This window comes from Bufo gargarizans, chromosome 4 (genome assembly GCF_014858855.1).
Source record: "Bufo gargarizans isolate SCDJY-AF-19 chromosome 4, ASM1485885v1, whole genome shotgun sequence".
NCBI lineage: Eukaryota > Metazoa > Chordata > Amphibia > Anura > Bufonidae > Bufo > Bufo gargarizans.
In genome coordinates, this window is record NC_058083.1 from 422,829,612 (window position 1) to 422,853,293 (window position 23,682).

At 43.5% G+C, this 23,682-nt stretch overlaps 1 protein-coding gene across 1 annotated transcript in view; it reads left to right on the forward strand.

The window, feature by feature from the left end:
* KIF26B (kinesin family member 26B) overlaps positions 1–23,682 on the forward strand; it is a 338,734-nt gene that overhangs the window by 266,134 nt on the left and 48,918 nt on the right. Inside the window, exon 6 of the mRNA XM_044290742.1 lies at positions 10,076–10,282. Within this exon, the coding sequence (XP_044146677.1) occupies positions 10,076–10,282 (207 nt within the window). The remainder of the gene's footprint in view (positions 1–10,075; positions 10,283–23,682) is intronic.

A 23,682-nucleotide genomic window follows, 5' to 3' on the forward strand; every position in this document is an offset into this window, starting at 1 on the left:
CCCTAAACCCCAATGTCTTTGTAGAACATAAGTGTGATGATTCAGATGTTTATTAAAAGCATTTGTGTGAGGTTTGTAATTGGAACTGTGCCTTTAAGGAAGAATGAATTGTTTTTGACATGGCTAATTAGAACATTGTTGAGTAGCTGCTGTCATGTTTCATAAAGCAATGTAACTATGTTAAATCCGTAAATTGTGTTTGATCTTTATAATGTTCTCTTTAAAAGGCATCTGAAGCGGATGCTCTGAGGCTGTAAATTCCTGGCATTGGTTAAGTCACGCATGAATGGATAAGTGCCACACAACCAAATATTATAATGTACAATTGTACAATCATTTCCAGGCAGCAAAACAGCAGCTTCTATATGTGACATCTTCAAACTTTGCAGTAGTTTAGGTTGATGATTTACTTTTTGGTAGCAATCACTGCTTCACTAGATCACTTGGTGCACAGCTTTTAACCTTGTTCTATCTGGATCTTTTCTGCTGTGACTGCATCGAATCGGGTTATGATTGTTGAGTCCCAGAAGTTGGATTCCCCATGATCATAAAGTGATGGGATATCACTTCACTTTATGAAATGGAAATACCTCTTCAAGTTTTTAGTTACATAAAACTGGAAAACTTCTTTAAAGTCTGTCTCTCATAGGGGCTACAACTTAATTTATCACTTCATTCTGTCCTTCTGTATCTTCTTTTAAACTCCAGCTTCTCTCTCTGTTACTGGCACTGGTCCAAAGTAAATAGTCTACTCCTTCATTAATAGGAAAAATCAGTGTCAGTGGAGAGAAGTCTTGGTTTAGTTTTTCTTATAAAATTGTAACATTACTCAGTGTTTTCAGATAAACTGCGGAGAGAAGCAATCTTTGGAGTGCTCTGCAATAAGACTTTATAAGGCTACTTTCACACTGGCGTTTTGGCTTTCCATTTGGGAGATCCGTTCAGGGCTCTCACAAGCGGTCCGAAACGGATCAGTTTTGCCCTAATGCATTCTGAATGGAAAAGGATCCGCTCAGAATGCATCAGTTTGCCTCCGTTCCGTCTTCAATCCGCTCTGGAGGAGGACACCAAAACGCTGCTTACAATGAGCCAAACGGATCCGTTCAGATAATACAACCGTCTGCATCTGTTCAGTACAGATCCGTTTGACTGACTTAGCCTTAGGCTACTTTCACACCTGCATTTAGCTGCAGATCCGTCTGGTGTCTGCACAGATGGATCTGCACCTATAATGCAAACGATTAGATCCGTTCAGAACGGATCAGTTTGCATTACTCTGTAAAAATCTAAGTCTAAGGCCTCATGCACACGACTGTTGTTTGGGTCCGTATCCGAGCCGCCGTTTCACGGCCCCGCTAAAATAAAATAAAATAACATGTCCTATTCTAGTCCGCACTTTGCGGACAAGAATAGGCATTTATAATGCTGGCGCCCGTTCCGTTTCTGCAAATTGTGGAAGGCAACGCGGACGGCTTCCGGTTTTTGCAGATCCGCGGTTTGCGGACCGCAAAAAACGATACGGTCGCGTGCATGAGGCCTAAGTATAAGTCAAAAGGATCCGTCCTGACTTACATTCAAAGTCAATGTGGGACGGATCCGTTTACAATTGCACCATATTGTGTCGGTGAAAACGGATCCGTCCCCATTGACTTACATTGTAAGTCAGGACAGATCCGTTTGGCTCCGCATCGCCAGGCGGACACCAAAATGCTGAAAGCAGCGTTTTGGTGTCCGCCTCCAATGGAGGCGGAACGGAGCCAAACTGATGCATTCCGAACGGATCCTTATCCATTCAGAATGTATTGGGGCTGAACTGATCCGTTTTGGGACGCTTGTGAGAGCCTTAAAACGGATCTCACAGGCGGACCCAGAAACGCCAGTGTGAAAGTAGCCTTAGTCATCCAGGCTGGAAAAAATATAGGGGATGGCTGGTCATGATGTGCGGGTAAAAAAAACTAAAACCTACTTACCTGCTCTTCTCGTCCCCTTTTATGCAGCAAGTCTTTGTCCCTGGTGCTTCCAGCCCCCACCTGTCTAAAAGTGCGACGTGCCTATTACCCACACATCACTGCTACCAGCCAGTCAGTGGTCTAAGTAGCGACATGTGCAGGAGGTTGGCACATCACACTTCCGGGCAGACAGGTCTGGAAACCTGGGTTGAGCAGGGGGTGTTTTTAGTTTTTTTTACTCAGACAACTCCTTTAACCCCTTAAGGACCGGGCTCATTTTCACCTTAAGGACCAGGCCATTTTTTGCAAATCTGACCAGTGTCACTTTAAGTGCTGATAACTTTAAAACGCTTTGACTTATCCAGGCCATTCTGAGATTGTTTTTTCGTCACATATTGTACTTCATGACACTGGTAAAATAAAGTCAAAAAAATTAATTTTTTTGCATAATAAAATACCTAATTTACCAAAAATTTTGAAAAATTAGCAAATTTCAAAGTTTCAGTTTCTCTACTTCTGTAATACATAGTAATACCCCCAAAAATTGTGATGAATTAACATTCCCCATATGTCTACTTCATGTTTGAATTATTTTGGGAATGATATTTTATTTTTTGGGGATGTTACAAGGCTTAGAAGTTTAGAAGCAAATCTTGAAATTTTTCAGAAATTTACAAAAACCCAATTTTTAGGGACCACTACAGCTCTGAAGTCACTTTGCGAGGCTTACATAATAGAAACCGCCCAAAAATGACCCCATTCTATAAACTACACCCCTCAAGGTATTCAAAACTGATTTTACAAACTCCGTTAACCCTTTAGGTGTTGCACAAGAGTTATTGGCAAATTGGGATGAAATTTGAGAATTTCATTTTTTTGCCTAATTTTCCATTTTAACCCATTTTTTCCACTAACAAAGCAAGGGTTAACAGCCAAACAAGACTGTATCTTTATTGCCCTGACTCTGCTGTTTACAGAAACACCCAATATGTGTCCGTAAACTACTGTACGGCCACACAGCGGGGCGTAGAGTGAAAGGTGCGCCGTATGGTTTTTGGAAGCCAGATTTTGCTGGACAGTTTTTTTGACACCATGTCCCATTTGAAGCCCCCTGATGCACCCCTAGAGTAGAAACTCCATAAAGTGACCCCATCTAAGAAACTATACCCCTCAAGGTATTCAAAACTGATTTTACAAACTTCGTTAACCCTTTAGGTGTTGCACAAGAGTTATTGGCAAATTGGGATGAAATTTGAGAATTTCATTTTTTTGCCTAATTTTCCATTTTAACCCATTTTTTCCACTAACAAAGCAAGGGTTAACAGCCAAACAAGACTGTATCTTTATTGCCCTGACTCTGCTGTTTACAGAAACACCCCAAATGTGGCCGTAAACTACTGTACGGCCACACAGCGGGGCGTAGAGTGAAAGGTGCGCCGTATGGTTTTTGGAAGCCAGATTTTGCTGGACAGTTTTTTTGACACCATGTCCCATTTGAAGCCCCCCTGATGCACCCCTAGAGTAGAAACTCCAAAAAAGTGACCCCATCTAAGAAACTACACCCCTCAAGGTATTCAAAACTGATTTTACAAACTTTGTCAACCCTTTAGATGTTGCACAAGATTTAATGGAAAATAGAGATACAATTTCAAAATTTCACTTTTTTGGCAGATTTTCCATTTTAATATTTTTTTTCCAGTTACAAAGCAAGGGTTAACAGCCAAACAAAACTCATTATTTATGGCCCTGATTCTGTAGTTTACAGAAACACCCCATATGTGGTCGTAAATTGCTGTACGGGCACACAGTAGGGCGCAGAAGGAAAGGAATGCCATACGGTTTTTGGAAGGCAGATTTTGCTGGACAGTTTTTTTGACACCATGTCCCATTTGAAGCCCCCCTGATGCACCCCTAGAGTAGAAACTCCAAAAAAGTGACCCCATCTAAGAAACTACACCCCTCAAGGTATTCAAAACTGATTTTACAAACTTTGTCAACCCTTTAGATGTTGCACAAGATTTAATGGAAAATAGAGATACAATTTCAAAATTTCACTTTTTTGGCAGATTTTCCATTTTAATATTTTTTTTCCAGTTACAAAGCAAGGGTTAACAGCCAAACAAAACTCATTATTTATGGCCCTGATTCTGTAGTTTACAGAAACACCCCATATGTGGTCGTAAACTGCTGTACGGGCACACGGCAGGGCACAGAAGGAAAGGAATGCCATACGGTTTTTGGAAGGCAGATTTTGCTGGACAGTTTTTTTGACACCATGTCCCATTTGAAGCCCCCCTGATGCACCCCTAGAGTAGAAACTCCAAAAAAGTGACCCCATTTTAGAAAGTACGGAATAGGGTGGCAGTATTGTTGGTACTAGTTTAGGGTACATATGATTTTTGGTTGCTCTATATTACACTTTTTGTGCGGCAAGGTAACAAGAAATAGCTTTTTTGGCACGTTTTTTTTTTTGTTATTTACAACATTCATCTGACAGGTTAGATCATGTGGTAATTTTATAGAGCAGGTTGTCACGGACGCGGCGATACCTAATATGTATACAATTTTTTTTATTTATGTAAGTTTTATACAATAACTTCATTTTTAAAACCAAAAAATTGTTTAGTGTCTCCATAGTCTAAGAGCCATAGTTTTTACAGTTTTTGGGCGATTATCTTGAGTAGGGTCTAATTTTTTGCGGGATGAGATGACGGTTTGATTGGCACTATTTTGGGGTGCATATGACTTTTTGATCGCTTGCTATTACACTTTTTGTGACGTAAGATGGCAAAAAATTGCTTTTTTTACACTTTTTTTTTCTTTTTTTTTTACGGTGCTCACCTGAGGGGTTAGGTCATGTGATAATTTTATAGAGCCGGTCGATACGGACGCGGCGATACCTAATATGTATACTTTATTTTTATTTATAAAAGTTTTACACAATTATTTTATTTTTGAAACAAAAAAAATCATGTTTTAGTGTTTCCATAGTCTAAGAGCCATAGTTTTTTCAGTTTTTGGGCGATTATCTTGAGTAGGGTCTCATTTTTTGCGGGATGAGATGACGGTTTTATTGGTACTATTTTGGCGTACATGCGACTTTTTGGATCACTTTTATTACCTTTTTTGGGAAGTAAGGTGGGCAAAATTTCAATTTTCTCATAGTTTTTATTATTTTTTTTTTATGGCGTTCACCGTGCGGGGAAAGTAACATGACCGTTTTATAGATCAGGTCGTTACGGACGCGGCGATACCTAATATGTGTAGTGTATTTTTTTATTTTTATTTTTATTCAGTGATAAATGTTTTTTTATTTTATCTTAACTTTTTTCACTTTTTTAAAAAAAAATTGGACCCAGACCCACTTGGTTCTTGAAGATCCAGTGGGTCTGATGTCTGTAAAATACAGTACAGAAACTATATAGGTTTCTGCACTGTATTTTACTTACACTGAACAGATCTATGCTTTCAGCACAGATCTGTTCAGCACCATGGACAGCAGGACGCCTGAGCAGGCGTCCTGTTGCCATGGGAACCTTCCCCGTCTGTCACAACTTCGCAGACGGGGAAGGGTGAGGACGGGGCTTCGGGGGGCTCTCTGGGGGCTCTCTCCCTCTCCCATCGGGGGGCTGCAAAGGCACAGCAGCCCCCCGATCGGAGAGGGAGGGAGCTCCTTGCGCTGTTAACCTTTTCCATACAGCGGTCCGTACGGACCGCTGCATGGAAAGGGTTAAACGGCTGACATCGCATCACCGATGTCAGCCGTTTATACCAGGGTGCCAGCAATGTGCTGGCACCCTGGTATAACCCACTAGACGCCAACGATTATGCAATGGGAGGCGGGCGGGGGATCGCGATCCCGCCTGCCGCACCGCCCGCCTCCCGCAACGCCCCCACCGCCTGCGACACCCCCCCTGCACCACCCGCCGCCATCAAATCATGCAGGGGTGCAGGGGGGGGTGCGCAATATTGATTTTAGGCACTCTGAAGTTTCTGATCCCCGCGGTCAGGGACCGCGGGGATCAGAAACGGCAAAAAGCGCAGCAAACCGCAGGTCTGAATTGACCTGCGGTTTGCTGCGATCGCCGACACGGGGGGGTCAAATGACCCCCCCCTGCATTGTTACGGGATGCCGGCTGAATGATTTCAGCCGGCGTCCCGTTCCGATTAACCCCCGCGGCGCCGGAATGCAGATTTTAAGTCAGGACGTACCGGTACGTCCTCGGTCCTTAAGGACTCGGGAAATAGGGCGTACCGGTACGTCCTCGGTCCTTAAGGGGTTAAAGTCAGATATAAATTATTTAAAATTTAGATTTTTTTTCACTATTTTCTTCAGGAGACCAACATCAGTATACTATGTACACACTACCAGAAGTGTAACCTGTCACCACTCCTGTTTTAGTAACTGCTCATATTCCCCATAAGATAAGAATTCTAGAGCATCTTTTATTGCAGAAATTTCTGTATGAAAGTATCTCAAAGTGTCAGAAATGTCTGTGACCGATCTGCTATATGCAAACATACATAGTACATAACATAGTAACATAGTACATAAGGCCGAAAAAAGACATTTGTCCATCCAGTTCTGCCTGTCATCCTGCAAGTTGATCCAGAGGAAGGCAAAAAACCCTAGCAAGGCCCAAATGAAATGATCTCTGTCAGGTTAGAAATCCTTATCTATCCAACCACTGACTATCTATCTATCTATCTATCTATGATAGGAGTATATTGGGTAGTATACAGGATGATATTAAAAGTAGGCCTGTATACTCAAGAGCCCCCCTGTATATATATATATTTTTATATATTGTTCTTAATAAATAGAGAAATTAGATGACTATATAAAAAAGTGCCATACCTTCTAATCAATTTGATGCAGTGGGAAACAACTGCTGGCGGGGTACCTTATCGCAGGCACTGACCCATGGCAGAAGTCATGATGATCTGTGCACATGTGACGTTTACATTTAGAGTGGTGCCATCTAAGCCATTCCTAATCGCAATAGGAGATTGCATCTTCTAGCGGGCCTTCTCACAGAATGTATTTCTTCACTTTCTCCACTCCTGTAATGACCTGTTTGTTTCTCTCCACAGCTCTCTGATAATGACTTAGTCTCTGCAAACCAATTTCTTTGCTTTTCATCATGCCTGCACTGAATGATTACCGCACGATAAATTCATTTAGCTACTTCCAAGAATATATCATCACTGGGAGCAAATGATTATCTCTTCCCCCTGCATGCCTCTGGGGTTGCCAGTCAGCACTTGTAGAAGCTGTAGACCTCATTCACAAGGCAGAGCACAGGGCCGAGGAACCTCTAGAAACATCTAGACTCAGGCCAAGAAGTATTGTTTTGTTGGAAGATATACAGACAGGGGTAAAGGGAACAATAGAAAAAAAGGTGTTAACTTGTCAAGGCCAGTAGGATTATGTGTACAGAAAAAAACATTTCAGTGTATGAGGTAGTGTTTCCTAGTCAGGGTTTTGAGGGTGTTTAGGGGGGCTGAACCTGCTGACTTCAGCAGGACTGATCAACCATCTAATGAATGTTTTACGACTCTTTTCTGATGGCAGATCGGGGAAAAGAAGGATTGGCATGTTGGATATCAGCATGTTCAATCTTTTGCTCTCACATAAGCTGCCACTAGACATGTCCCTATAGAGAATACATTCACACATGGCCAAGCAGAGGGTGTATGTGTATAATGGGTTCAGGAGGAATAGCTATTGGCCAACAGATATCTAAGGTGTATAGCCACCTTAAACATTAGATATTTGTTTGGGTTCCTCAGGAGCATGATAAAGTAGCAGGGCTCCCCCATAGTAATTATATTGGACATTACTGGTGTAAACAGTTGTAAGGCTATTACTAATAGACAAGTGCATGTATTATGCATTATAAGGATTTTGATGCTGAAGACCTATCCTCTGGATATGTCACCAGTATCTGATCAGTGGTGGTCCGACACCTGGGACCCCCACTGATTCACTTCTATGGGGCTGAGCACAGGAAGCACAGAGAAGGCTGCAGCGCTCACAGGAGCACCAGTGCCTTTTTAAACAGCTGAGCGGCGGGGTGTCGGACTCCAATCGATCAGATACTTATGACCAATAGAAAAAACTATAGAAAATCATGTCTTTTTCAGTATTTTATTTCTAAAAAAAAATAGGGTCCAAGTTATGGTATTTTCCATTTCACTTTGGCTTGCATGACTGGTAATAGAAAAAGAGTTTGTTACAATTTTTGCTGTAACAGAAAAAAGGTTTGTTGTGTTTGTAGAAAATGCTTTACTATTAAAGACTTTTATCCAGCATTTTATCAATAACCTGGCACTTATATACTCGTAGCCTCAAGGTTAGAAAAGGCAGTGTAAGCATTGGGTGCAATACAACATTAGAGGGAATATCACAGATCCCCGATGTAGTGATCAGGCAACATCTCAGGTCGAATATAAAAGGCAGCCAGCTCTGCCTGTCATAGGCACTTGGTCCCTACATTGTTAATATGGTTTGTCAAAACCGCAACTGGGAAAATGTGACATTTCATTTATGGATCTTAGTAATTTCCTAGAAGAACTAAAGAAAACATCATGTGCCTTCCTCATTTTTGGGTCTATTTTATGTAGGCGAATGTCAAATATCAAGCACAAAACTTCTCTAAGCAGTATAAATATGTTACCAGTTTTACCCATGTTCTTAAGTGGTTTAAAATCTCTTCCAGTACCTGCCTTAGGACTTCACTAAAAGGAATTTTAAAATGTGCTAATCACACGAATGCTGACTTGAAGGCTGAGTTTCTTAATCCACAAGCACAGCTGGAATAGCAGAGCGCAGGGCTGGTGACCACTGCTAAGCATCTCCGTGGGAGTTGATTATTAAGGGTTGATAATGCTGTTATAGCCCAAAGACTGCTAATTCAAATCAGTGGGAAGTTGCACACTGCAGTAGGAGAATCAATATATACTTTGTCTTCATCTGCCCTCCCCCCACCAGTAAACCTAACCTATATCTTCTCTTGGGGAGGAATGTTTATAGATGAATATTTTCACAGCAGACAAGCTAAGTGGCTGTCATGAAATATATATTTCACTTTTTTGGGGGGGGATATCATTTGTGACATGCAGGAAATCAGTGACAGTCTATTTTGTTCATTCTACATTGGATTTTGCATTTTGTATTGAAATACATTGTGCCATTATATAATTTGAAATATCAATGTTTGCTGCATTGGTGTAAAGACTAAGTTTTTGCACATTCTTATGTATGAAGTTCTTACTGTAAAGGTGATCACATACCTTCACTGAAGGCGGGTTTACACCGCACGATGTTACAGCGTTCCTTCCCGACAGTCAGCTGCTCGTTAAGTGAAGGAGACAGTATGAGGACTAGGGATCGCTATTCCAATCCCTCATCCCCATACATAATCTTTGTTTCTGGGCAGCAGATCACTGTTTAGCCAGCACGATCTGCTGTCCATGTGCCTGCACGAAAGACATGGTCACCCGGTGAACAAGCATTTTACTCGTTCTTCGTGTGATCGGCGGCACATTTAGATGGGCAGATTGTTGGGAACAGGCATTCTCAGGAACGTTTGTGTCCGTAAATCGGGCAGTCTAAATCCACCTTAACTGTTGGGTAAACAAACATTCAGCCAACAACTGTTCCTTACAGCTACCCCATACATATGGATGCTTGATCGTTACCGTTCATTATCCTATGTATCCATGCTGCCAATCACCCATCAAATGAGCTCATTTGTCGAGTGGCTTCATTATTTGTCAGCAGAACATTTCCCCATATAAACAGGACCTGTGCTTCCGGCAGAAGAAAACTGTATGAGGATGAAAAATTGTATTACCAGTCGTTCACCCCTGTAATAAAAAAATGCTTAATATAAGTGCAGGTTCTGCACACCGGCCGACATGCTGTTATGGTTGATTGGTGCTCAATACCAGGCAGAGTATCTGGCCATATTAAAGGACCCTAAGCTCATGCCAGACGCCTCTGGTGGCAGCTTATCTCCATTGAGAATAAACGATCAGTTATTTTGGAATTTGCATTTATGTGTATAGACACCTATGTGACCAAATACAGTTAATAATCGCGCCCTTATCTTGTATCACAGGTAAAGGTCATGGTGCGTATTTGTTCAACACTAGTGGGAGAGTCAACGGATTCCAGCTCTTTCTTGAAAGCCGATCCAAGGAAGAAACAGATTACATTGTATGATCCATTATCTTGTGGAGGGCAGAATGTATTCCAGAAGAGAGGAACTCAGATACCACCAAAAATGTTTGCCTTTGATGCTGTGTTTCCCCAAGATGCTTCACAGGTAGGTGACGGTTTATTGTCTTTTATACCTGTTCAGGTTTTACCCAGCATATCTGCTTTCTGGTCAGCCATAGAGATGTGACAGTTGGGTGGTTAGGCCGAACACTGTTCATAATCGGTTAAGTGCAATTAGGTGTATGAGAGATTTAAGGGGTTATCCTATGATTACCATAAAAAAATTAAAATCAGACATATAGTACATACCAATCTCTTTCTAACAAAGCTAAAACCAGCCCTGTACCTCACATGGATCTAGAGATTTCCCTATGTATTGCTCCAATTGCTCTGCTAGATTTATAGCAAGCTGGCAGCCAGGGGATGTGTTTTTTCTCAGGTGTGTTATTTCTGTTGGAGCTTTCTTCCTATTGCAGCTCAGGAGGTCGCCAAGGATGTGTATACTGCAGCAAACCATCTAAATTGTACAGGGGCCTCCTAGCTGTTCCCTGACGGAACGGGTCTGGGATGAAAAGGATCGGGCAGTTGGATTTCAGTTGGCCAATCCTTTTGTGGTTAGGGAGATAATCCACTGCTCGAAGACACAACAGTGGCTTTTTCCACTCTCACTTCTAAAAACACTGGTACAAGCATGCTTTCGTATGTAGGTAAGGGGCTAGGAGTGCTTAGCCAACAGCTGTCTAATATGTATTACCAGCCTTAGAAGGCTTCGACTGTGCACCCTACATGATACTTCAATCCCATTTATAGATCACCCCTCACACAGTGCAAGCTGCAGTATGTTTCAGAAATTTTTGTCCACTGTACTGTACAGCGTCTTACACAAACATTTGCACATTTGGAAATTCAACATTACTATATTGGTTATTTCACCTCCCACTACAGTATGCTGTTACTAATTCAGCAAATCTCTTTGCTTGGTAGAAAATGGAAACTCAGGCTTTCTCCTAAGCTTTAAATCACAGCTCATTAATTTGCAATCTGAGTGTGTTTTACGCCTTTAAACATTAAGAAGCCATCCCTAAATTTTTTATGGACTATAAATTTGTGGCAGTAATACCCATGCTACAACGGTACTAGATAGATTTTGTCAGAGCCATAGCTGTCAAGTAAAGCTGATTATATCTGGACATAAATTCATGAATTGTAATGAAGCCACCTCAGCAGAGCATGTGCTAAATGTATCATTGATGTGCTTTTGCGTTGATTTTATCATGGACATATAACATAAGAAGAAAAAGCAGACACTGCAGAATTTTCCTTTCACCTCAGCATATGTGAAGAAGGGCATTGAACCGATCCCTGCAGCTGTTATTTGGTATCCCATTCTTGTTTAGATGGTGCTTTTTTGTTCAAAATCCCTTTTTATGACTAGTGAGGAAATTCACAGGAAAAACAGTGTGACAGCATCTCTAACAACATTCCACAATTTATGTATATACATATATATATATATATATATATATATATATAGTGACACAGTGAGGGGTTGTGTCTGGCGAGGCAGGTATTTTCATCCCAGCATGTGCGGCTGGGCTGGTTTCCAGCCAGTGAGGTCAAATACTGGACCAGAGTTTAAGTGCCGGTCCAGGTTTTGGCAGCACCTGGCTGTCCTTAAATAGGCAGCTGGGCTCAGCAGAGATGTTTCTCTGTTTTTGGGATTTGAGGCTTTGTGCCGTGCTGGAGGGCTGAGAGCCACACACTGGGGAATCAGGCCTCCTAAAGCCTGCTGTGGACTACTGGAGGCAGAACTGCCCGCAAGGTGACTTGTGTTATATGAACTTTCCATTATGTGTGAATTAACACCAAACTGCAAAGTTACATGCTGTTTTGTGCAATTGCCTCAAGTGTGAATAAACACTAACGTTTTGAATTAAGTACAAACTAAAAAGGCAGGGTGGCATTAGCAGGAGGTGCTCAAACCCACATGAAGTCATGCATATATACAGGGGAGCAAATCCTGCACTTGTGGCCTGTTGCTAATGGCGATCCCCAGCAAAATGCATACGGTGGAGGATGCCCGCGGCGAACTACAAGTACCACAATAGACATCTCACACAAGGTAACAAGTGCGGATGTCATAATTAATATAACAATATAACAAAACAATAGCAAAGACAGGTGCACTCTGCAGTCGCACTAAACCCTCAAACTGATTTTAAAATTGAGAGATTAGTCAACATGTCCTACGGTGTAGAACATGTCTAAGGCCGGGCACCACGCCAAGGTTTCTCAAGTAGCCCGGGACCTAACACTCTCCTACCTGAGCCGTATGGGCAATACCAGGAGCCAGTGGGCAAATTACAGGAGCATGAGGCCGACTCACAAACAGCTCACCAGTTACCTCCAGCATGTAGCCATGCTTGCAATAGGAGGAGGGAGGAGTCTGCGAGTCCCACTCAAGACTGGCTGATATGGCCCAGGCCTCACAGGTGCACCTAAATGTGGCCTGTAGATGGAAAACAGGCACATTTAAATTGGAGTTTATACACCTCCAGGAATCTATATATACAAACTAAAAAGACAGGGTGGCATTAGCAGGAGGTGCTCCAACCCACATGCAGTCGTGTATATATACAGGGGAGCAAATCCTGCACTTGTGGCCCGTTGCTAATGGCGATCCCCAGCAAAATGCATACGGTGGAGGATGACCGCGGCAAACCTGTAATTTGCCCACTGGCTCCTGGTATTGCCCATACGGCTCAGGTAGGAGAGTGTTAGGTCCCGGGCTACTTGAGAAACCTTGGCGTGGTGCCCGGGCTTAGACATGTTCTACACCGTAGGACATGTTGACTAATCTCTCAATTTTAAAATCTGTTTGAGAGTTTAGTGAGACTACAGAGTGCACCTGTTTTTGCTATTGTTTTGTTTTGAGTTAAGAACTTGTATTTTGCCTCTGTACTGCGCCCTCTTACCCTATCTAACAGAGTAAAACCCCACAATTGGTGGAGGATACAGGCAAGAGCAGTGAGGCTGGCGTGAACGCTGATATTTTTGGTTTCTGCATTTTTCAGGCACGGTTGTATGTCGTACATTAAACTAGCTGTATTACAACCAGTGCCCCACGACAAAATGGAGTCTGTTGTGAAAGCCCTCATGGAGGCTAATCTGCAGCAGCGAAAGACAAACCTGCAACAATGCGAGGCTAACCAGTTGCTGCTGCAGCAGCAGGAGACTAATCAGTTGCTGCTACTATGGATTTGCAGACAGCAGGAGCAACCCTGAGCGTCCACAATGCCCGGAAAGAAGTCCGTGCCGCGATGACCCCTGCAGACAACATCGAAACCTACCTGGCGATGTATGAGAAAGTGGCCATCAGGGAAAATCTACCCCGTGACCAGTGGGCTGAGGTCGTCGCCCCATTCCTGGCATCCAATTCCCAGTGGGTGTATTTCGACGGACGACCAAGCGGCCGACTACCGAAAAGTAAAGGGTGAGATTTTGGCAAGACTGGGGGTGAATGTGTTGGTCCGGGCCCAGCGAGTACATCAGTGGGGGTTTAAGCCGGCTGAGCCTGCGAGGACCCAGTATTATGATTTATTCCACCTCTTGCAAAAGTGGCTACAGCCTGATGTGCTGAGTCCCATGGCTATGCTGGATAGACTATTGGCTGATATGTTCTGGAGGGCTCTGCCACCCCCTCTCCAGCACTGGATCGGCCAGGTGTCTCCTGGCAACGCCCTAGAAATGGTGGACCTGGTGGAGTGCTACGAGGAGTGCTACAGTCAAACCCCGTAAATCTCCATCCCAGACCCGGCGACTTCTACCTACCAAACCCACCCGGGGTGTACCCTCTATGGACCTGGCTCCGATAGTCTGCTGGCGGTGTCAGGAGCCAGGCCATGTAAGAGCTGACTGTCCCCATCAGGTGGAACCCATGGATAATAACTATGTCTACCGTCAGTCGCTATATGCCAGGAAGCTGTGTGCAGCAGGTACCCTAAAAACTCTAAAGCACCTGTGCCAGGTGGAGGTAGGAGACACTCCAGCTGAGGCTCTGTTGGACTCAGGGAGTCTGGTGTCCCTAGTAAGGGCTCCCTTGGTACGGTCAGCAGGGTATACTGGCCGGAAAGTCTGGGTCATGTGCATCCATGGATACTTAAAATACTATCCCACTGCCCTGGTGTCTCTAACCACAGGGGCTGGCAGATGGACTCACGAAGTGGCAGTTGCCCCAAACTTACACTACGAACTTATAATAGGAAGAGACTTCCTAGCACTGTGCCCTGCTATCAGAGTGAATGATACCCATGAGACAGGGGTAACCCTAGCAGAGTGGCCCTGCTCAGGGGGGAGACCAGAACCCTGGGAACCTGACACCGAAGGGCCAGCGGTAGGGGTGACCGCCACTTTGGTGGAAGATTGGGAGACAACCCCGCTAAGTGTGATAGTGGGAGACGTGGAGGACTTGCCGCCGGGTCCTGAATTGGCAGACCTCAATGTCTCCAGGGATAATTTTGGTACAGCCAACATCGGGACCCAACCCTATCTTGCGCCTGGGAAAATGTGTTAATAGTAGATGGTGAACAACCTGGGGCAGAGTCAGTGTTTCCTCGTTTTGTGGTTCATCAGGATATGTTGTATCGGGTAAACCAACTACGGGGTGAGCCTATTGAACAGTTAGTGGTCCCCAAGGCTTATAGCAAGCTTGTGTTAGATCTAGGTTTCATGGGTAATGGGGAAGGGGAAAACACCAGATGCACACAAAAGAAATAGACAACTGTCTAGGCCTCAAAAGCTAAGGAAGAGAGATGGTGACCTCCTAGTAATCCCTAGGCCTTTCCCTAACTCCTGCCAGTATGAGCAGATCCTGATGGTGAAAATGCTCATACGCCAGATACCTATGCCCTGCTAACAACTGACAAGCCCTAGAATAGTCACCTGGGGCTGCAGAAAACTCAGGATCATATTCTACAGTGGTTTTACAGGCCCAGCATATTCAAAGAAGTGGAAGAGTTTTGTAAGTCTTGCCTGACCTGCCCGATAACTTGCCCCCAGCCACATTTCCGTAGTCACCTAGTACCTCTCCGTATTATCGAAGTACCATTTGACCGAATAGCTATGGACCTCATTAGCCCAGTACCGAAGTCCACCAGAGGGCATCAACACATCTTAGTCATTCTAGACTACGCCACTCGGTACCCGGAGGCGGTGCCACTGCGACATACCTCGGCCAGACTCATAGCTAAGGAGTTAATGGAGATGTTTTTCCGAGTAGGACTGCCTAAAGAGGTTCTGACCGACCAAGGGACCCCTTTTATGTCCAAGGTGATGAGGGAACTCTGTAAGTTGCTGCACATAAAACAACTACAGACGTCCATTTACCATTCACCAAACAGACGATCTGGTAGAACAGTTTAACCAAATATAAAAAAATATGTTGAAAAAGGTAGTGTCTAAAGATGGGAAGGACTGGGACCTCCTTCTGCCCTATCTCATATTTGCAGTGCGAGAAGTACCCCAGGCCTCTACTGGGTTCTTTCCCTTCAAACTGCTATATAGCAGACACCCTCGCGGTCTGTTGGACGTGACCAAAGAGGTGTGGGAACAACAAACCACTCCACATTAAAGTGTCATTGAGTACGTTACCCAGATGCAAGATCGGATAGAGTGTTGCCTCTTGTTAGGGAGCATATGGAGGCAGCTCAGTGAGCCCAGAGTCGGGTCTATAATCGGCAGGCTCGGGTCCGGATGTTTAACCCGGTTGACCGGGTTTTGGTTCTGGTGCCGACCTTGGACAGTAAGTTCCTGGCTAGGTGGCAGGGGCCCTACGAGGTACTCGAGAAAATTGGACATGTAAACTACAAGGTACACCAGCCAGGGCGGCGAAAGCCGGAGCAGGTTTATCATGTGAGTTTACTCAAACCGTGGAAAGATTGGGAAACCTGTACAGATGACAGCCCGCGGCCAGGTTTTCTAGGAAAAGATGTACCGGCCCCTCTGTCTGCCCCACAGTAAAAATTGCTGACAGCCTCTTCTCTAAACAGACTCAGGAGGCCAGGGAGTTCGTTAGTCGGAACACGGATGTGTTCTCGGACCTCCCTGGACGCACTTCCATAATACAGCATGACATTATCACTGAGCCTCAGGCAAAAGTCTGATTAAAACCATACCGGGTACCCGAGGCTCGGCGATAAGCCATATCGGAGGAGGTGCATCTAATGTTGCAGCTAGACATCATTGAGGAGTCAAAAAGTGAGTGGCCAGTCCTATAGTATTGATACCCAAGCCGAACGGGATGTTGTGGTTTTGTAACGACTTTCTAAAACTTAACGAGGGTTCCAAATTCGATGCGTATCCCATGCCCCGGGGGGATGAGCTCATCAAGAGGTTAGGACAAGCCCAGTATTTTTCTGTTTTGGACCTCACAAAAGTGTACTGGCAGGTGCCCTTAACGGAGGCTGCCAAAGAGAAAACTGCCTTCATCACAATGTTATGAGTTAAGAACTTGTATTTTTCCTCTGTACCACGCCCCCTTACCCTATCTACCAGAGCGAAACCCCACAATATATATATATATATATATATATATTTATATACATACACACTCATACCCAGGGGTAGACAGGGAACCTAGGCTACATTCACACTAGCGTTTTGCCTTTCCGTTTGTGAGATCCGTTCAGGGCTCTCAAAAGCGGTCCAAAACAGTTCAGTTTTGCCCTAATGCATTCTGAATGGAAAAGAATCCACTCAGAATGCATCACTTTGCCTCCGTTCAGTCGCCATTCCGCTCTGGAGGCGGACACCAAAACGCTGCCTGCAGAGTTTTGCTATCCGCCTGACGAAGCAGAGCCAAACGGATCCCTCCTGGCACACAATGTTAGTCAATGGGAATGGATCCGTTTTCCCTGACACATTCTGGCACAATAGAAAACGGATCCATCCCCCATTGACTTTTAATGGTGTTCAAGACGGATCCGTCATGGCTATTGAAGACCTAATACAACCGGATCCGTTCATGATGGATGCGTGTGGTTATATTATTGTAACGGAAGCATTTTTGCTGATCCATGACAGATCCGCAAAAAACACTAGTATGAAAGTAGCCTTAAAGTGTGCCTGGAAAAAAATACAAGTGTCCCCATGTGGTAGGCTGGTTCAAATTAATAGAAGGCAGGGCTAATAGAAGTAGGCTGGCTAGCAATACCATTTAGGGACAAAATACCGCCCAGGAGAGCCAAATACCTCAGTGCAATACAATAACCTGCCCCAGCAGCATCAAAAACCTGCCCCAGCAGCATCATAAAGTGCGAACAACATAATGCCCTAGGGGAACAAAATACCCACTTAGAAGCTGCCCATCTGTGATGGCCAGCTGCCACATTCTGTCCTCCTACTCCAGTTGCCTCAGGATGGCAATACAGTTGAATTCAGGAATCAGGAGGGCACCTTTGGTCACTGGCCAGGTACATAACTACTTGATGCCCCCAGTGTTAATTAACTCTGGGAGCAGCAGAACATTACTTACCGGGCCGGTGGCCAAGAGCAGGGCTTAGGCGCCCCTGGGCATTGGGCCACTGTGAAATTTTCCTGTAGAGTCTATGGCCAGTCTGCTCCTGCTCATACTGATTGATAAAAAAAGAACTTGCCAAGAAGGAGATTTTGGAATTGAATGAAACTTTATATATCTGAATGTACTGATATATGTAAGTGATTACAATATTAGAGCAAAAGGATAGGTTCATTGAGGAAAACTGTACAAACCCTGTTGGGCTGTCTCCAGCCTGGATACAAGATGAGATATGGTTGGGTATGGAGGCATGCAAGTTCTCTATGGTATCCTGTGGCACATTTGCCCACAATGTTTATAGCTGAGCCTGTAGATCCTGCACACTCATAAGTTGTCAAAGCTGGCATCTCAGCTGGTACCATAAGTGCTTGATTGGGGATATATATGGCTACTAGGTAGACCAAGGAAGTGTTACAATCTGACTGACAAATTATTGGTAAACCTTTGCTGTGTGTGGTTGAGCATTATCCGGCTGACAAATGCCAGCTGGAAGACCTGCCATAATAGGCAACATATGTGGCAGCGGATGTTCTACACACATTGCTTAGCTGTGTTGCTTGTAACACTGAGAGTGACCGACTGTTGTAGGCAATGGCTTCCCAGGTCATCATACCAGAAGTCTGGACAGTGTGTTTCTCCACAGCAAAGACAGGATCCAACCCGACTGATGTTGAATCCTAAACAGAAGCTGGATTTGTTGCTAAAGATAAAAGCAGGTTTCTCTGGATATGATACTGCAAGGCTTGCATACCTGGATTTGGGCACTTTCTGTTATTCATCTCTGCAGGTCCTCTCAATCTCTGTTAGGTTGTATGGGGATCGTCAATGGACAGCCACTTACAGGTCTCTCCAGTGATGTTGGATTGGGTTTAAGTCTGGGCTTTGGCTGGGCCACCAAGGACATTCACAGAGTTGTCTCTAAGCCACTCCTGGGTTGTCATGGCTGTGTACTTATGGTCATTGTGTTGTTAGAAGATGAAACTTTGGTCTAGTCTGAGGTCCAGAGCACTAAGGATTAGGTCTTTATTAAAATTATCTTTGTACTTTGCTCCATTCAACTTTCCATCAATTCTAACCAGTCTCCCTGTCCCAGCAGCAGAAAAACAGAGGGTGCCACCACCATACTTCAGTGTAGGGATGGTATTGGTTAATGGTCAATGCCTGATTTCCTCCAGACATAATATGCAGAATTGAGGCAAAAAAGTTGAATCTTGGTTTCATCAGTCCAGAGAATCTTGTTTCCTTTAGGTGCTTTTTTTTTGCAAACTCCAGGTGGGATTTCATGTTTCTTTTACAGAAGATAGGCTTTTTTTTGTCCACTCAGCCATAAAGCCCAGATTCGTGGAGTGCTGCAGTGATGGTTGACCTTCTGGAAGGTTCTCATATCTGCACACAGGATCTTTGAAGCTCAGCCAGAGTGACCATTAGGTTCTTGGTTGCTTTACTTACAAAGGCCCTTCTCCCTCGATTATTTACTTGCCGAGGTGGCCAGCCATAGAAAGAGTTCTGGTTCTGTGGTGCCAGTATTCAAATAGGGGTCAGAAACTATAGGTCAGCAAGTCTAACATCTGTGATGGCTAAATTGTTTAAAGGCATTCTAAGAGATTCTATCCTGAATTATCTCAATGAAAATAAGTGTAACGCTGTTTCAGCACTGATTTTAGGGATTGGTCCTGTCAAACAAAGGGAGGTTATTAATGGTACATACTTAGATTAGGTCACTGTCACTAAAGGGGTACCTCAGGGGTCAGTATTGGGCCCTATTCTCTTCAATATGTTTATTAGTGATCTTTAATATAATCTAGAAGGGCTGCACATTAAAATATAAAATTTTGCTGAAGTTATTAAGGGGATTCTGTCACCTGGATTTTGCCTATAGAGCTGTGGACATGCGCTGCTAGATTGCTGCTAGCACATCCACAATATACCTTCCCCATAGCTGTGAGTGCTTTTATTTACGCAACAAAAAAAAAAGATTTTATATACCGTATATGTAAATGAGGGAAGTAAGGTGCCCAAGGGGCTGTTACTAACATTTCTGGAGCCCAGCCATGCCCACTGTGAAGGAGCCCAGCACCGCCAGCATCCTCCGAATCTCCTCCTTGCTCCCGGATGCCACAGAGTTAGAGCGCCGCAATCTCGCAGCTAGCGCATGCGCAGTTCTTTCCCTGAAGCTGATGCCAGCACAGGGAAGGAACACTATGCCGGCACTGAGATGCCGCGTACTCACGCCTGCGCGAGATTACGGCGCTCTAACTTGGTGACCTCGGGGAGCAAGGAGGAGATTCAGAGGATGTGGGTTCCTTAATTGCCTCATTTACATATATATATATATATATATATATTTAAAATCGTTTTTTTTGTTGCCTAAATAAAAGCACTCAGAGCTATAGGGAATGTATATTGGCGATCTAGCAGCGCATGTCCGCAGCTCTATAGGCAAAATCCAGGTGACAGAATCCCTTTAAACTGTGTAAAATAATAAACACAAAAGAGGACAGTATACTGCTATACATGGATCTGGATAGATGCTTTGGCTGAGAAGTGGACAATGAGGTTTAACACTGATAATTGTAAGGTTATGCACATGGGAAGGAAAAATACAAGTCACCTGTACATACTTAAACACTGACAAGCAAAAAGGAATTTTAGTTGACAATAAACGTAACTGTATCAACCAATGTCAGGCAGCTGCTGTCAAAGCCAATAAGATTATAGGTTGCATCAAAATGGGCATAGATATACCTGACGAGAACATAGTCCTGCCACTTTACACATCACTAGTCAGACCACACATGGAGTACTGTGTACATTTCTGGGCTCCTGTGAACAAGGCAGACATAGCAGAGCTGGAGAGGGTCCAGAGGAAGGCAACTAAAGTAATAACTGGAATGGGTGGTCTACAGTACCCAGAAAGATTATCAAAATTGGGGTTATTTATTTTAGAAAAAAGACGACTGAGGGATGATGTAATAACTGCATAAATCAAGAAGTAGTACATATATATCTCCCATGATCTATTTATCCCCAGGACTGTGACTGTGACGAGGGGACATTATTTCCTGTAAGAGCAGTGAGACTATGGAACTCTCTGCCTGAGGAGGTGGTGATGGTGGTGAACTCACTAAAAATGTTCAATAAGGGCCTGGATGTATTTCAGGAGTGTTAAAGGGAGTCTTTCACCTAAAATGACCATTATAGAACACTAACCCCATGATCTGCATTATAGTTACACTTACCGTCTAGCTGTTCGTCGCTTATTTTCGCAAAAAAAAAACACTTTTATTCAATATGTAAATTAGGTTCTGAAGGTGCCCAGGGCAGTCGGTGCTCAGGCTCCTCGTCGCTTTTTATATGAAACCTCTCCTCTTTCACCCCTCTGGCCCGCCCTAGGTTCTTCAGAAATCCAGCGCCAGCGCCGTTCACAAGATTCGCCACGCCTGCGCCTTCATTTCCCATGGGCAGAGGTACAAGAGCGTTTAATGCGCATGTGCCAGCCTGTACATATAGCCGCCTCGTGCCTCTGCCCACTCACTTGGTGAGTGGTCCTATGCATTTTGATCAAAACGTATACTAAGAGCCTCAATGGAGATGTTTATAAATGATGCGGAGAAGGACTAGATCAGTGTATGGCATGTGGCTGTGCGGTCCATGTCTTTTTTTCTACAGATTGTTAATTTGACATTAGACATGCGCCAATATCATGACATAGTTACATAATACACTCTATTTATATGCTAAATAAATCTGGTTTATAGTGAGACAACTCATCAAAAGTCCAATGTATTCCTTTGTTTCTTTTGCTAACCAAGTGAAACAAATATATAGATACAAGTTGGGTCATTTGTATGTATTTTCCTTAGCGCAGAGCTTCAGATCCCTGTGAGTAAAATCCATCTGTAGCGAAATCTGTATTTACGCTTTTCTGTGTGATATATTTTCTGTACCAAGGCAAATCATCCGTAATTTAATTTCAAATGTGCTCTCTGTGCTGGGAAGTGTATGAATTCATTGATTTGGCTGGTATGACATGATGCTCCACAAATTTCCAATTGATCAGGTTTGTTATATTTCATTAAGTAGTTTAGAGATGAGAAAGAGGGCTCATTGTATGCCTATATGAAAAGAATACGTGCTAAATAATGACCAGGCACTGACTCCTTAGAGAATAGGGGTGGAAATATATCTCCTTATATCATTCTCAGCTTCTATATATGGTTAAATGTATGTGAACCCCCCTTCCAGTGCTGTCAACCTCTGTATTGTTATTGTTCTGGACAATATAGTGGAAAATCACATACAAACAACATTTTGAGATTAGAAGACAACATCCAAACCACATGAAGAAGCTGGCCCAACAATCAGCTGCAATAAATGGCCTTCCATGTAAGACAAGGACAAAGCAACCAGTGCTAGAGAACATTTTGTATGCAGTGCCTCCCCCAATTTCCTTCTCCACTGTCTAGAGAGTGGTATAGCTATATATCTCTATGAATCTAGAAGTAGAGGTGAATGAAAGGTGTCTGGGCTGCGGGAGCAGGGAGGCTACTGAGTATGTTAGTCCACCACTGAATGCAGGAGAAGGAGGCACAGAAGGATAGACAGCAGGGGGCGCTATCAAAGAGACAAAAAATGTAATCTATATAAGAAATATTTGTGTTGCATGTAAATTGCAATGATACTTCATTTAAAATGCTTTATTCATTGCTAAGTAATACTTTTAACCCTTTCCCGACCATACTATTACGGCCGAAATCGCATTGCTGAGAAAAATTAAGTTTTAATATATGCAAATGAATCCCTAGGAGCAATGGTGGCGTTGCCGTTACACCTAGAGGATCTGCTCTCCCGCTACGCTTAAAACAACAGGCCATGGCAGTATAAATATAATCATACCTGTCTCTGTCAATCTGCAGTTGCAGAGAGAGCTGAGCCTCTAGGTGTAACGCCATTGCCCCCATTGCTCCTAGAGGCTCATTTGCATATATTACACCTCCTTTTTCTCAGCAATGCGGGCACATATGACCATGGGACCAACACAGATGCCTTCAGCTGCCAAGTGCACATGTAACAGGTCAGCCAGTGTCATAGGTACAGATCTGCTGACAGATGTCCTGTAAAGTGAATGCTAAACACAGAATATAGTACAGCTCCAAATCCCCTTATTCCATTGAAACATCCATAAAATTCATCACAAACATCTGGCTAAATGCATTCTCAAATAGGTGGATTTCAGGTGCTAACTGCATATAAAAGCAACACTATAGTAAATAGTCAATACAGTACCACACCTGTATGCAGCAAGCCTCTGGTGGTGGCTGCAGGCTGTCAGAAATGGGATTTTAAAGGCTATGGCCATCTCAGGAGCATTTTTTCCTATTGCGTTGGCAGTATTTTGCGATAACACATATCATTGTTTTGTAACTGGGGCTTATTAAAAAATTAGCTCTGTCTTCTGCAGCTTGCATGCATTTTCATACATTGCAGACTGCTCAGTCCCATTCAGAATGAATCAGATTCGCTCTCTGATTGCTCAGCCCTCCAAAACATTCATAAAGCCCAATTCTTTTTTTATTCAAATTTATTTTATCTGGTTGTAAATATATCAACCTAAATCCAACCTAGATATTCAACATGTTATATAGGTTCTAAAAATTTAATAAAAATTAAAGGTGAACTTTCACTTTAAATGACATTGGCATATTATAATGCCATTATTGGAAACACTTTAATTGATCATTTAATAGCAGGAAGAACAATCTTACGTTGTTCATGTTCATTCTCTTAGCAGTTTCTGGAGATTACTGTCTTGGAGAGAAGTGTTTACCAAGATTTAAACGATTTTCTGTGATCCCACTGACAGCCGTTTCAGTAGGCAACATGACCCCTAAAGTGATGGTAGCTCTGCCTGTACATTAATATGTACGGATTAG